The sequence below is a fragment of the Excalfactoria chinensis genome, chromosome 4, assembly GCF_039878825.1.
Source record: "Excalfactoria chinensis isolate bCotChi1 chromosome 4, bCotChi1.hap2, whole genome shotgun sequence".
NCBI lineage: Eukaryota > Metazoa > Chordata > Aves > Galliformes > Phasianidae > Excalfactoria > Excalfactoria chinensis.
The window spans coordinates 71,010,539-71,024,165 of NC_092828.1; the positions used below are offsets into that span (position 1 = coordinate 71,010,539).

The 13,627-nt window shown below is 37.9% G+C and overlaps 1 protein-coding gene across 7 annotated transcripts in view; it reads right to left on the reverse strand.

Moving 5' to 3' along the window:
• The window catches only part of TENM1 (teneurin transmembrane protein 1), an 813,967-nt gene that overhangs the window by 128,801 nt on the left and 671,539 nt on the right, over positions 1–13,627 (reverse strand). For all 7 annotated transcript variants that reach the window (XM_072336858.1, XM_072336859.1, XM_072336863.1 and 4 more), the window contains one exon: positions 5,892–6,130. In XM_072336858.1, the coding sequence (XP_072192959.1) occupies positions 5,892–6,130 (239 nt within the window). The remainder of the gene's footprint in view (positions 1–5,891; positions 6,131–13,627) is intronic.

Genomic DNA, 13,627 nt, shown 5'->3' on the forward strand with positions numbered 1-13,627 from the left:
TCAAAGATCACTGAGTCCAACCACAACCTGACCATGCTACCCCAACTCTAACAACCCACTGCTAAATCATCATCACATCCAAATGGCGACTCAACCACCTCCCTGGGGAGCCAATTCCAGTGCTTAACAACCCTTTCAGTAAATAAGTTTTTCCTGATATCCAACCTAAACCTCTCCTGGCGCAACTTGAGGCCACTTCCCCTCATCCAGTCACATGTCACCAGTGAGAAGAGACCAATCCTGCTCTTGCTGTAATCACCTTTCAGGCATTGGAAGAGAGCAGTAAGGTCTCCCCTCAGCCTCCTTTTCCCCAGTCTAAACAGTCTCAGTCCCTTCAGTTGCTCCAATAGGGTATATTCTCCAAGCCCTTCACCAGCCTTGTTGCCCTTCTTTGGACATGCTCCAGCACCTCAATGTCTTTTCTGTACTGAGGTGCCCAAAACTGAACACAGAACATGAGGTGAGGCCCCACTAGGTGCTGAATACAGGGGCAGGATGACTTTCCTAGTCACCCTAGTCATGCCAACTGGATTTAACTCCACTGACCACAGCTCATCGGGCCTGGCCATCCAGCCAGTGTTTCACCCAGTGGAGCATATGTCCATCCAAACTGTGACCAACCAGTTTCTCCATAAGAAGTACTTCACACTACTGCTGTAATTCAAACCGGTTTGGAACCAAAGGTTGGGGTTTTACTTCTGATGTAAATAAGCAGGTTGCATTTAAACAAAACCAACTGATATTTCCAGATAAAGTAACTCCGCAATTCTGTTGCTTATTTAAGTAAATATTCAAAAATATACATTTTTTTTTTCTTCAGAACTCACTTTGTAAACTGGATTAAACCACCATCTGCTATGAAGCCAATGATCTAATTTAATTTATTCTTATCTACCTTCTGTGTAAGCACAGCTTGTCAACTCCTCTGCTACACGTTTGGCAGAATATGAATAGGAGCCTTGGCTGCAGTGCAAAACAGGCTCTCCGTAGTGAAGAGATGTCAGACAAGTCCTGTGCAATAAGTACTTATCAGTCCCCAAGACAAACTTCAGAGGACAAAAATCCTGCATACGTGAAGTCTCTCCAAATTGCTGACCTCCACTAAAGGCTTTTGTTTAGCTTTCTGCTCTGTTTCCAGTTATTCTGGAAAATCTCAGTAGATCATCCCCCTGAAGCCTAGTCTTCTGAAGAGCTGTAGTAGAATGTATCTCAGCAGCTGACTTCTCTTTCTGCACCTGCTCTGACCGAGTGCCAGAAAAGTACTTATTTTCTGTAACTGCAAGCAAGTTCTGCTTGTAAAACTGGATTTCACCATGGCATGAAGCCACATGGTGCACCATTTCTCCAACTACAGCTGGGCACTGTAAAGGTGGATTGATTTGAAAATACCTGAATACAAATCAGAATCAGAACGAGAGTTCTGATATTCTGGCCTACATAAGGGAAGCTCTTTTGCGAGTTCATTTTGTAAATAAAATGCCAGTGTTGTTCTGCTCTATACTAATTTGAAAATTTGAGACTGTTAATATCATTTTGAACCAAAGAAATATCATTTCAGGAGATGAGGATTTTTCCACACAGTTGCTCCTAACTGTCAGGCATTCTCCTCATTCTCGAGAAGCCTTCTCTTTATCCACAACATATTTTTATACCTGAGAACAAGAACAACCCCCCTCTCCCGCAGTCCTCCTACCCAGAGATACAATGACCATCCTGGTTTCACTTTTCATTACTAAACCATCCATTAGTCTTAGGAAAAAACAAAACCTAATCTTAGACAATAGCACAAAGCTGTCAGGCTTCCCCCTTGGTGTACTTGAAGATTTGTGACAATATCAAGCTCATCAGCAGGATGCAGGCTAAGAGAGAGCATAGGCCATGGTTTCCAGCTGCAAAACCTTGATGGACCTGTCTCAGCCAGAGAAATCTCACCACTGAGTTCAGCAGCATTACGAAGTTGCACATCTGCATCATGGCAGACCTGCTCATCTGCATCACTCAGACCTGAAGCATTCAGTAGTATACACAATACCATGGCATGCTTCAGTGTAAAATCAACGCATTAGCCCCTTGAGCCTTTCCTGCATAATTTCTAGCCCTCAACATTAAGGATTTCTATCTTTCACACTCATTTATATTGTATAAAGCTACGCAACCAATATTATCAACTGAGATACGTGTATGCTCAAAATTTGGTCTAGCTTTTCCCTGAAAGCCATCACTCTGCCTTGTACAGTGCAAGAAGTGGTAGGAAACAACAACAAACACAGAGGTTTTAATTTCCTCACCCTCTGTATGAATATAATTTAAGTCCCAACACACATCTTCAGTGCATCCTCAGAGATAATATCATGAGGAATAGGGACAACTTCATATTCATACTTGAGAATTCATTTGTATATAAAATAGTCATTTTGAAGTCAGGGATGGTTACATCTAGGAACATGGGATCCAATTTTCACAGGCACAGAATATTTGCATCTCCTGCTGAAATCAATGGGAACCGTAGGAGTTCAGCACCTTTAATCAATAGGACCAGTGATTTGCAAGTCCAAATCATCTGCTGATAAAAACGGAAGGTATCATGGAAGAAAATTCCTATTTAATAATGGGCTAAAAATAACTGACTAGATGATCAGTCACATCATAAATATTGTATTGTCTTAAAAAAAAAAAAAGGGGCAGAGTACGGAAAACGACAGAAAAATAGTGCTATTATTATTCTATCTATCTCTTGCATTTGCCTTGTATGCGCTTAAATTTTGCTTGTTTTCCTTCTTTAATTAATGATGGCTGCTTAGGCTTTTATTACAAGGAGACTGAAAAAAGAGGGCAATTTAGTACATCACCCCCAAAAGGTAACATATTTTATATGTTTATACCAACACAGACCAATAGATGAACAGAGAGACTATTAACTGCATTGAATCACACAGAGATGGTCTCATTTTTCATTTGATAATTAGGAATCTATTTCTAGTCTTTGGCCACCAATACGTGCACATAGTTGGTTAGCTCTCACCTGCTCACCAGATCTGAAAGCTATTTGAAAAGTATTTCCCAATGCTATTCAAGAAAACTCAGTTTTCTTTCCCACCCATTTGCAAAGTGCCATCAGCAGAAGTACCTGAGCCCACACTAGTGACACAGATCCAGCTGTGTTTATTGAAACAGCTGATGGCAGAGAAATTGGCATGAGTGCATTGAAGTTGTCAACACATATGAAATTATAGGCGAAAAAATTAAAGCACAATGCTTTAAAACCTTCATTCGGTAGAATATAATTCAAGACATTTATAGAGACCAAACACCGCTGTATGAAATGGGCATTTTTTTGCAGTAATTACTATGACTTTAAAACTTATTTACGGAAATTACTCCTGCTGAAGTGACAGTGGTTTTCACTTGATATACTAAATATTCTGCTTAAAACTTTTCAATAAATCAGTTGTTGTACAACCGGTTATGGGGTTCCATACGTAATTTTCTTACTGTCCACATAGCAGCCAGATTTGTTTTAGCAAGGACCAAACAGTAAGCATGCTGATTTAAAGGGCACCAATGGAAACAGAGAGATTTGTTTTTCCAACCTGACTAGTACTTCAAAAGAAAGGAAATGCAGAAGTATTTGTTCTCAGGAGACAGCTCTTCTGAGTCTCACTGATAATGGGGAAAGGTTGAAAAACAGAAGAGAAAAAGTATTTTGATACTTCATCTTTTGACTGGACAGAAATCACAGCTCAGAGCATGTTGGTCTGCACAGGTCTCAGTTCTTCACAGCTACAAGAGCTACTTGCAGATTTTTGGTCTAGAAGAAGCTCAGGGAGCCAACCCAGTGTCAAGAATGGTGAGCAAAGAGAAGGCACCCACTGCAGCAAATTTTAACCTCACAAGTTACATCCTGTCTGATTCCATATACTCACCTACTCTCATATAAAACACTCACATTTAAATTCTTAATGTGGAATTCAATGCCTACATAACAACTGAACTTTGAAAACATTTAGTATCCATACCTAATCAAATGGAAAGAATTAAGGACAGATCATGAACACAGTTAAATCTATCAACCAGAAATGGGCAGCAGAATATTAATTTGATTAAACAAGCTAGCATCCAAATTTACAGGATAAACTTATGCAACTTAAAAAATCCTGGTGAAAATAAGAGCAAATAATGGCGTTTTGGAAAATCTTTTAAGTTAGAATTTCTGGTTCAGAGAATTTTTGGTCCTCCAGGCTGCAAAGTGTAGAAAGTGGGGCTACTATTGTAAATATGCCACCGTTTTTTTTTACCTTAATTCCAAGTCAGGTTTTCCTAATTGCGTTTTTATGTCTAAAATATTACTAGAAATACCAATAATTTATATGCAATTCAAAGGTACATTAATTTTACCCAGTTCTGCCTAAATCAAGAAAACACATTATACTTTTATGCTACAAAGTTAAGAGAAAGACAGATTCATCTACAGGCAGTTCATATGGAGTCTTTAACATTCTAGTGATATTGAGCACTTACAGCCTTCTCAGGCTAATGACTTTCAGCAGAACATCTCAAGAAAGTTAAATCTGTTTAGTGGCAGAGACTGGAATCTAAGCAGGGATGAAGCACAGAGTGCTTCAGATAAAACAGAAGCCGTGTTGGTGAGATATATATGTAGCAAGCAGATGAGGCTGCGAAAATTATACAGCCAGTCCTAACCAAGGGCATCTGTTCACCAGCTGTTATGTAAATCTGCAATTAATGTAGCTTACTGGATCCTCAGGTGCTTTCAAATAATCATACACCAGAAACAATCAAATCTGCTTTCCCATCTGCATTAGATCAGGATGTCAGAAAGAAACCCCATCCTGATGAGCAGCTCACCGAGAGCAACAAGAACTTTGTCACTATGGGACAAAAGATACAGCGGGAAATGGAAGTGGCTGGAATTTTCATCGTCATCATTGTTATCACGGAGACGCTTATGGAGGGAATGCAGAAAGCCAATGGCTGCTTTTCTGCATGGAGCTGAATCTCAGTATCTGTACCACTTTTACCAAGTATCAGCTTCTGGGCAAACTCAGAACTGTTCCCACTCACACGATAAAAGGGCAGGGATGCTCTGGTGCTCTGGCTTCTGCTCACCTTGAAACATTCAATAAAATGAACCTTTTATGATATTTTCAATTCAGAGTGAAAAAACATTATAAACAGTGCCATACAGAAAACATTTCTCTCTCATGTATGATTTCAATCACACTGACTCCAAGCCCACCTCTAAAAAATAAGAAAGGAGTTCCTAGCTACAGTGATAAATGCTGCCAATCTATCATGCCAACAAAATTGCAAAGTTAGTTACTTACCAAAAATGAGTTTGAAATTAAGTGTACTTCAATCTACGTCATAGTTTCTCAAACATAAATTCAATACAAAAAATACACTGTAGAAAATACGTAGAAATGATTGTTTAAAACACTACATCATTTTAGAGCTAGTTGCAAGGTTAGTCAATGAAATAAGTATTAAGGGGAAAACAGGAAAGATTTAATCAGATCAAATTGAAGAAATGAAATACAGTAGCAAACCAAAATTCTGCTTAGAGTTACAGATATCTGTTCAGAACAAACATTTAAGAGTAACAGTGTTGTAAGCCTTTATATGAAAATCAGATGTTTAATTTAAGAAATTCTTTCTGTATTGGGCAGTATCGATGTTAACAATGTAGTAAGTTAACAAAAACTGTGTGTTCAACCTCTGGCCAACCTGGCATTTTGCTTGCCAGAATTCACAAAGCATCTCACAGCAAACATTATTAGTAAAACACAATTTGTATCAAGGTAAAAGCAAGCATGACAGCAGAGCAGAAAAGGTAACGACTAACTCAGCATAGAAAAGAAAGAGAGGCTTACCGATAACATAGGCCAGCAACAACGCCAGCGTAACTGTAATGGCAGTAGCACTCAGAGCAGTGCACTTCCAGTTGCAACACCTGTAAGGTTTGCTAAAAGTGAAGGCAGGTCTAGAAAAGGTATTTCTAGGAAGAGGCCTAGGAGGTGGAGAGTAAACAGTATTGGATGTTAAAGGATAGTTCTGACTGGCTGCACTGAAGATTGCTGAAGACCCCGATCCATGTTTAAATAGGAAATGCCTACAAAAAGAAGACAAAGAACCACATTGTAAAAACCAGTTTGTGCCGCAAGGAGCAAAAGGCACTATTAAGCATTGCATGATATACAGCGCATACATCTACAGAAAATACAAAAATCAGGAAAAGGTATATTTGAACATTCTCTGTTCTAGAAGCATATATGACTTTTTAGACAAACAGCAAGATTTCTGGCAGCTTTTCAACAAAAACAAGATGAACACCTCCTAAACTGATGGCCTAGGAGAACAGGGATGGGGCAGCTTGAGGTGTCAGCCCCATACCTTTGGCACAGCCTTGCTTGGGATGGGGACTTGGCTTGCAGCACCTGCTCTGCCTGCAGACACACAGCCAGCTATGCTCGTCTCCCCAGGAGCAGGCAGAGAGGGAAAAGCCACCCCCACTTTGAGTATTTGCTTTTATTGTGGATTCTCTCCAGAATACAGTCATTAAAAAAAAAATAAATAAAAAAAAAAAAAAAAAATAAGAGTCTACTTAGTAGAAAATCAGAAGTACAATAAATTTTGAAAGTATTTTGTCTGTAAGTACAATTTCTCTAGTATTCTTAACTGAGCTGTTCTGAGAGCAGTTTTTCATCAAACGTTTTTGCTTATTACGGCGACTCTCATCATGCTAAGAAAGAATTCATTTGGAGACCAATTTCAGAGAAGGCTGGAGGACTGATTGACTTCAAGACAAAATAGTGAGCATCTACATTAGCACAAAGAACAAGGTACAGAAATGGTCTGCACAGCATGGAGGCTGGTACAGAAATACAGAGTGGTTTCCTGTAGGAAGGTAGATGGCATTCAGGGCTGGCAAGTGCTCTCTGAGAGGATTAGAAATGAGTGTTTAATTTGAAACAATAACTCAGAGTTCTGTGCACTCTGAAATTGTGGCAGAAAGGTACAAAATCAGGACTGATCACACCAAATATTCCTTTGAAAACACCAAAGATGTTCTCTGGCCTTTCATTCCTTATGTGAGTGATTAAACTTCTTGAGTGCACTCTTTTCTGACAGAGGCGCACATCCAGGTCCCCTACCATTCTCCAAGCTGCTTCGGGTGTGTGTTATCTCAGCTCTCTGCCCCAAGTAGAGGTGAGAAGTGAAGAGGTGGTGACACGACACAGCTGGCATAACAAGGACTGCCCCTGAGGTGCTGCTTCAGCCTGGGTCTCTGTAGCCCTTCTGTATAACCAGGTACTGTGACTTGTGTGTGTCAGAACAGAAGGACTGGCATCAAGCACTGGGATGACTGCAAGGCAACAGCCCCAGGCACACCTCTCAGCTTGAGACAGCTGGCCAGCACTAGACTGGTCCAGAGTTCGCCCAGTGCTACATTCACAGTGTGAAATACATGGGATCATGCACTCAAAGAGTATGAAAGATTATTATAGTATGACATTTCACTTCAAGAATATTGTAAATACGTGTTCCTGAAAAGGTAATTGCTAAAAAGGTGTAGCGAGTACTAAAAAGGTGTAGTGAGTATGATATTATGTATTTCCATTATAACATTTTGAAATAAAGGTTATGATTCTCCAAAATGCCAGTTTATAGAAAATAAAAAGATACTGCAGAGCAGTCGCATCTGGTAAAAAGCCCGTTGTTTAGGCAATTGCATAGGAAAAAGAAAGTAAACAAGGATAGTATCTAGCTTGCACTTGCAGCACCTGTATGTCAGGATTCCTATGATGAACCACAAGAAGGAAATTTTGTACTTCCACTGAGTACCAGTTATTCTTGCTTCATACTTCTTGCACAAGCAAGCAGCACTCAGTCAACAAAAGGACAACTGAACTTCATGGAGCACAGCATCCAGAAATTATACAAGGCTAATTCTAATCTCCTTTCTTTTCTGTAGTTGTAGATGGTAATGCTCTGAACATGGTAATGTTGTCTATATTGAGCATTTGAGTTCAAAAACTCTAAATTCAAATATAGGAACATAATAAATCCCAAGAAATAACACCACTGTTTGCAAGACTATGCAATTCTGTTTTGCTCCTATCACACCATCAGAATACAGTCGGTTATTTTGGTTCCCGTGCTTCATTGTCACACATGAAGGCTTTTGCAAGTACACGAGGTCTTTCTTTTTAGGCAGCACTTACAAGATACATAATCACACGGACTTGCAGCGGGCAAGAACACTGCAGCAAAATTCAAAGTTCCTAGTGATATTCTAGGGAGCTGACTCATCATGTAAAGTAAGAAATGTGTTATTGTGCCATGCACATACACATATAATACATACACATATGTACATAACATCATATACACATAAAGATTATGCATATTAATCAGTTAATAGTAATTTAATTTCCTTATATTATTAAGAAATAACATAAGGAAATCTACTTATTTGATATTTTTTCCTCCAATTTTTGGGAAATTACTGCAAAATGGTCAGATATTGGCAGCACTGATTGACCTTTAAGATGCACAGCTGAAAGGTATCAGAAGTTAAGGAAAGGAAATGCTGGACCAGAAGTTATGAAATTATTAAGTTATTATTACTCCTCTAATAGACTCGCAATTGATAGGTAGGAACATTTTCATGCTTTTACACAAGGATTTAAAATTTGGCTTCATAGTCTAATGGCAAAATACTGGTGTGCAGATGGGTTTCTTCAATAGCAGAAGAGCAGACAGATGCTGGATCCTGTTCATACCCTTGTAGACAGATGACTACAGTGACATAGAGGAGTATTTACATAGCTCTAACTTGTTCAAATAAAACTGTGATTACGGTGAAATGTGAGCAACCAGTGAAATACTGTTGAGAAAATGCTAAAAATCACAATTGTTTATGCATTTCTTTTTTTGAGAGAGAGTTTATCGAGTGCCCAAAGACACTTTGACAGAATATGAAAAACACTGGTGGCACAAAGACAAATGTCCAAAGCTAGACTGCAACTATGTTCTCATAAACTCAGATGGCTCCTCATCTGTCCAAGCACATTGCTGCTCCCAAAGGTTGTTAAGACACGCTAAACTGTTGCTATCAATTTCATACAATCAGGCTCCCTCTGAGGAGCAAAATAATAAAAACTGCAGTTCAAAAGTTTATATGTGATTGCAGCCTGGCATGTGCTTTAATATTCGATCAAAGAGAAAAGATAAAGCTTTTTAATTTTTTTTCTTTTTTTACCCTGACTGAAAACAAAAAAATAATCTCAGAGAATTCAAAGAACATATTATATTATCACTAGTTTTAAGTGGGGAAGTTCTAAAGCATTCACAAAAACATCAAAAACTTTCAAAACCAAGAAGATAGTATTCTCATAAGAACAGAAATACAAGACATAATCTGCACCCATTCACCAACTAAAGTCACATCACAAACACCATGCCTATTCACCTGTCTATTTGTCCATCTCTCCAAACATAAAGCATCCAATCCTCGAACTCTTTCAATCAAAAAATAACAAGAAGAAAAAGACTCTATCAAACTCATAAAAGTCAACAACTTGATCTGATGCCAAAGCCCCAGCTGTCTGCAAACTCAGTTCTTTGCTGCTGTGGTTCCTGAAGCAGGACAGGCAGCAGCTGGTAACAGCTGGAGCTGAACTGCTGCTTTGACGTGTAGGAGAGAGGGGGAGGGATGGAACGGAGCTACTGGGTAGCTCAGGTAACATGCGGCAAGCAATATGGCTTCTCAGGCCTGATGCTCACAGGACAGCCTGCTTTCTGGAAGGAAGCAACATCTAAGTGCTCTTGTTAGACCTTAAACAGAATGGCATAGAGTTCTGAGAGCACAGCTCATAGAAAAATGATGAATTCTCAGCTAGGAGAATGTTAGAGAATGGAAATTGTTTATTTATTTCTTTACACTGTTCTCTATCTGGATGTTTTGTTATGTATTATTTATTTCGAGCTTCTTACCTGGTAATGCGGGTCCTCCAAGAGCTACACATGAAGCAATACCCCATGTGAATTCACGGGGTGGTAACGCTACTGCAGAAAGTAGATTAATCCCACGCAGAATTCCTTAACTAAAGTCTGAGAAAATATTTTTATATCCCAGTACTGTAGTGATGTCCCTCAACTGCATCAAGGGTTTGATGCCACTTCTCTAAGTTCTATGCATTTGTCCTATCCTTAGCAATTCTGGCCCTAGAAATTCACCTTCATTTGTACGTGTAACATTCTTTCTTTCATTTTCATTAACAATTACATTTGCAAGAGAAGAAATGAAGAATAAATGCAGACTTGAAAAGCTGCAGGAGTTAATTAAAACCAAAATGCAAGAAATCTTGCAATACCTTGGCCAAAAAATCAGTCTGCTTTTCTCCTGATTAAACTGAATAGATACACATTTGTACCTGTATGCATTACATATTAAAGAAACAGTCATGAAAAGCATAATAAAGGTTGCTGCATAACTAAGTAGTGGTAGGAAAGCTAAGACATCTTCAATTGGATCATGTAAATTTTTTCAACATCTTTTTGACTATGTTCTATGGTTGTATTCAATTATCTTATATATATATATATATATATATATATACACACACACATACATACATATATATATAAAACCTCTGTATCAATGCTTAAGGAGGCAAATGCAGTACCTTTGATTTAGATGCCAGAAGAAGTGCAAGGGGAATTTTTTGGAGGCATAGCTGTTGATATATACAAGAAATTCTGATTTTTGTTGAAATGAAAAAATGTGTGAAGTCAGTATCAAAAGGGATTTGGAACTGAAGTTGTTGTCTCTTCACTTCAGCAAATACCAAAGAAACCCATTACTACCTGACTCTTCTAGAGAAGTATAACCTGTGGCACTGCAAAGCAGAATCGTGCTCTTTACTCATTTTCTATCTATTCTATTTCATGCCAGAAATGGGACAGGAAAAAAAGAGGAAACTTCTCAACTTATATGATGATCAGAATATGAACATCTGTTTGTAAACGATTCCTTTATCTCCCATATTTAGCTAACAGTTTAGTATAAAGATGTGACAGCTATGCTAAGGGAAGCATACAGTATACAAACAACACATTTACTTAACACAGAAAGATACACTAATAATCCTGGCTTCTTTAAAATCAACCCAGCAAAACAGTATGGGAATTATATGATATGACTTATAGATAAAATCTGACCCATAATTTTATCTGGTGCAATGCTATGCCTGTTTTATCTTTCTGTGTACAAGAACTATAGGAGAAACAAAGTTCCTGTGTCAAAGAAGAGGAAAATTGCCATGAAAAGTATTTATCTAATTTATTTTATCATTCTATTTTTATGTATATAATTGAAATACTTTTAAATCCCAGTGGGACAGAAGAGATTTGTCTTTGGGAGTACAATTGCTTTGTTAAAATTTCCTCTTTGAGAAGGGCTTGGTTATTAATCATTCATGTAGAGTTGTTCCCCTTTATTCACCACTGTTTAGTTTACCCAGTGTTTGAAAACCTTGCCCTGTGACTCTGGATGCAAAAGGACGTGAAGTCTGTGTCCCTTACTTAGCACTTCAGTTCAGCACAAAAACAGAAGTGACACGGTGCTGACTCACTTGCCTGTTGTTGCTGTAGGCGAGTCAGCTCTGCAAAACATGTGATGAGACTTTGAAGTCCCTGGCAGAAATCTGGGACAATAATTATATAAATACAGGATTTATAGATACATATTTGCATATTTTCTGTAAAGAATAGTATGTAATATTTGCAGAGTACTTTGAAACCAAGAAGTGAGAAGGATAAAAATATTGTATTTTTTTTCCCCTTATAACGTGTGATTAAAAGTATGACTTAGACCAAAAGAAAAGAACATGAGGTAACTAAAGTAGACAGGCACCCATAGTTCGCTTTGCCATGAATTTCCTCCTATAAGTATCTGTAAACATTTCACCTGAATTTAGTACTACATCTGAGTCTATGTTCAAATGTCCATGCGGTCAAAAGCCAAGGTGTAAATCCACAGTGACAAATCATACTATCAGCCTTTCTTACTTGATGAGATGTGTATCATATTTCCTATGGTAAATGCTATCTAGTTATCCAAAACAGATTTCCTAGAAGTAGCAAACTAGGGATTAGATACACATTTCAGGGCAATAACATTCCACGTATCTATGTTTCTTTCACAAATAAAATGATAGGCTATACTGTAGATCTGTGACTCTTTCTGCTACACAGTCTCTGTTCTCCAAATCAGCTTAGACCTGTTGTATTAATCTGGAATTCTTTTTCTCCTTCCAGATTTATATTCTAGTCCCTTTCTGCTTTTGCAAATGAAAATACTATGTTTTATAGAAAGATAACAGGTGCTCTTTCTTATTGGTGGCCATAAAATAACAACACATCTTTACTTTTATTTATTACTTTATATAATCTTCCATTATTCAAAATAATGAGCATAGACTATATGCAGCATGACAGCTCAAGTTACTACATTAAGGCAGCATAAAACCACTTACACATACATATACGATCAAGTTGTTCCAGGGAAATCTAAACCATAGCTTTTCCCAAATAAACATTACAGGAGAGTACATGAGCAATTGCCACACTGACTAAAGTGACTGGATCTCGATTTTTTCTAAGGAAGGACCCTCAAGTGCCACAGCTGCTGACATTAAAATTGTAACTCATTGTAGCTGACAAATGTTTACATTTTTATTTCTATAAAGAATGGTTTCATTCGTGCATTATTAAAGTTCAGGTCATATTTACAGCTTTTATTTTAAGTTCATTGTCATATTTACTCTTTTCAATTCATCTTTTACAGTTCAGAAGTCTTAAATTTTTTTTAGATCTTCTGCCTGGTGAAAACACACGGGAGTTGGACTGGATTTAAACCCCTTGCCACGTGCTGGTTTTTAATATGATCAGTCTCTCGACTGGTTAGATTTATTGTTTAATTAGGTAGAAAATGACAAATTACAAGAGATATGTCAAAATAGCAAATACCAAAGAATGTTGGAAGAATTATAAATGAAGCTCCCTATATATATATATTTGGAATAACCACAAGGATGGTCATTTAACCTAGGGGAAGGCTCCATTCATGAACAGGTTCCTAATGAATTGTACTGCTCAAATAATAATTGTCTCACTGCTTGGTGGTTTACGATCACCAACACCTGCATGCTTTGGGAGCTATAAAAGCCATTCTGTTCACTATGGAGAACCTGAACTGCAAAACAAAGAAGGCACAGAATTATTTTCTATATCTCCTCACTGTGGGCTGGATTCACAGGATGCTCAAACAAGAGACCAAGGAGAAATAACAAATTTTCAAGGGCTCACTCTGAAATGTTCCTTAGTATATTCATATATATTCATTTTTCTGTAATTATTTCTGCTTTCAGCATTACTACAGTCTAAACAGGGAGTATGTAAAGGTTTCTGCAATTGGAAAGGCTATCAATGTATTTTTGAAGAGCATGAACAATTATGAATTTGATTAAAAAAGAACAAGGGAAAACCATCGCACCGGATGTTTCCCTTGCTAACTGATAGTTGCTAAGATCTCCCCTAGTCT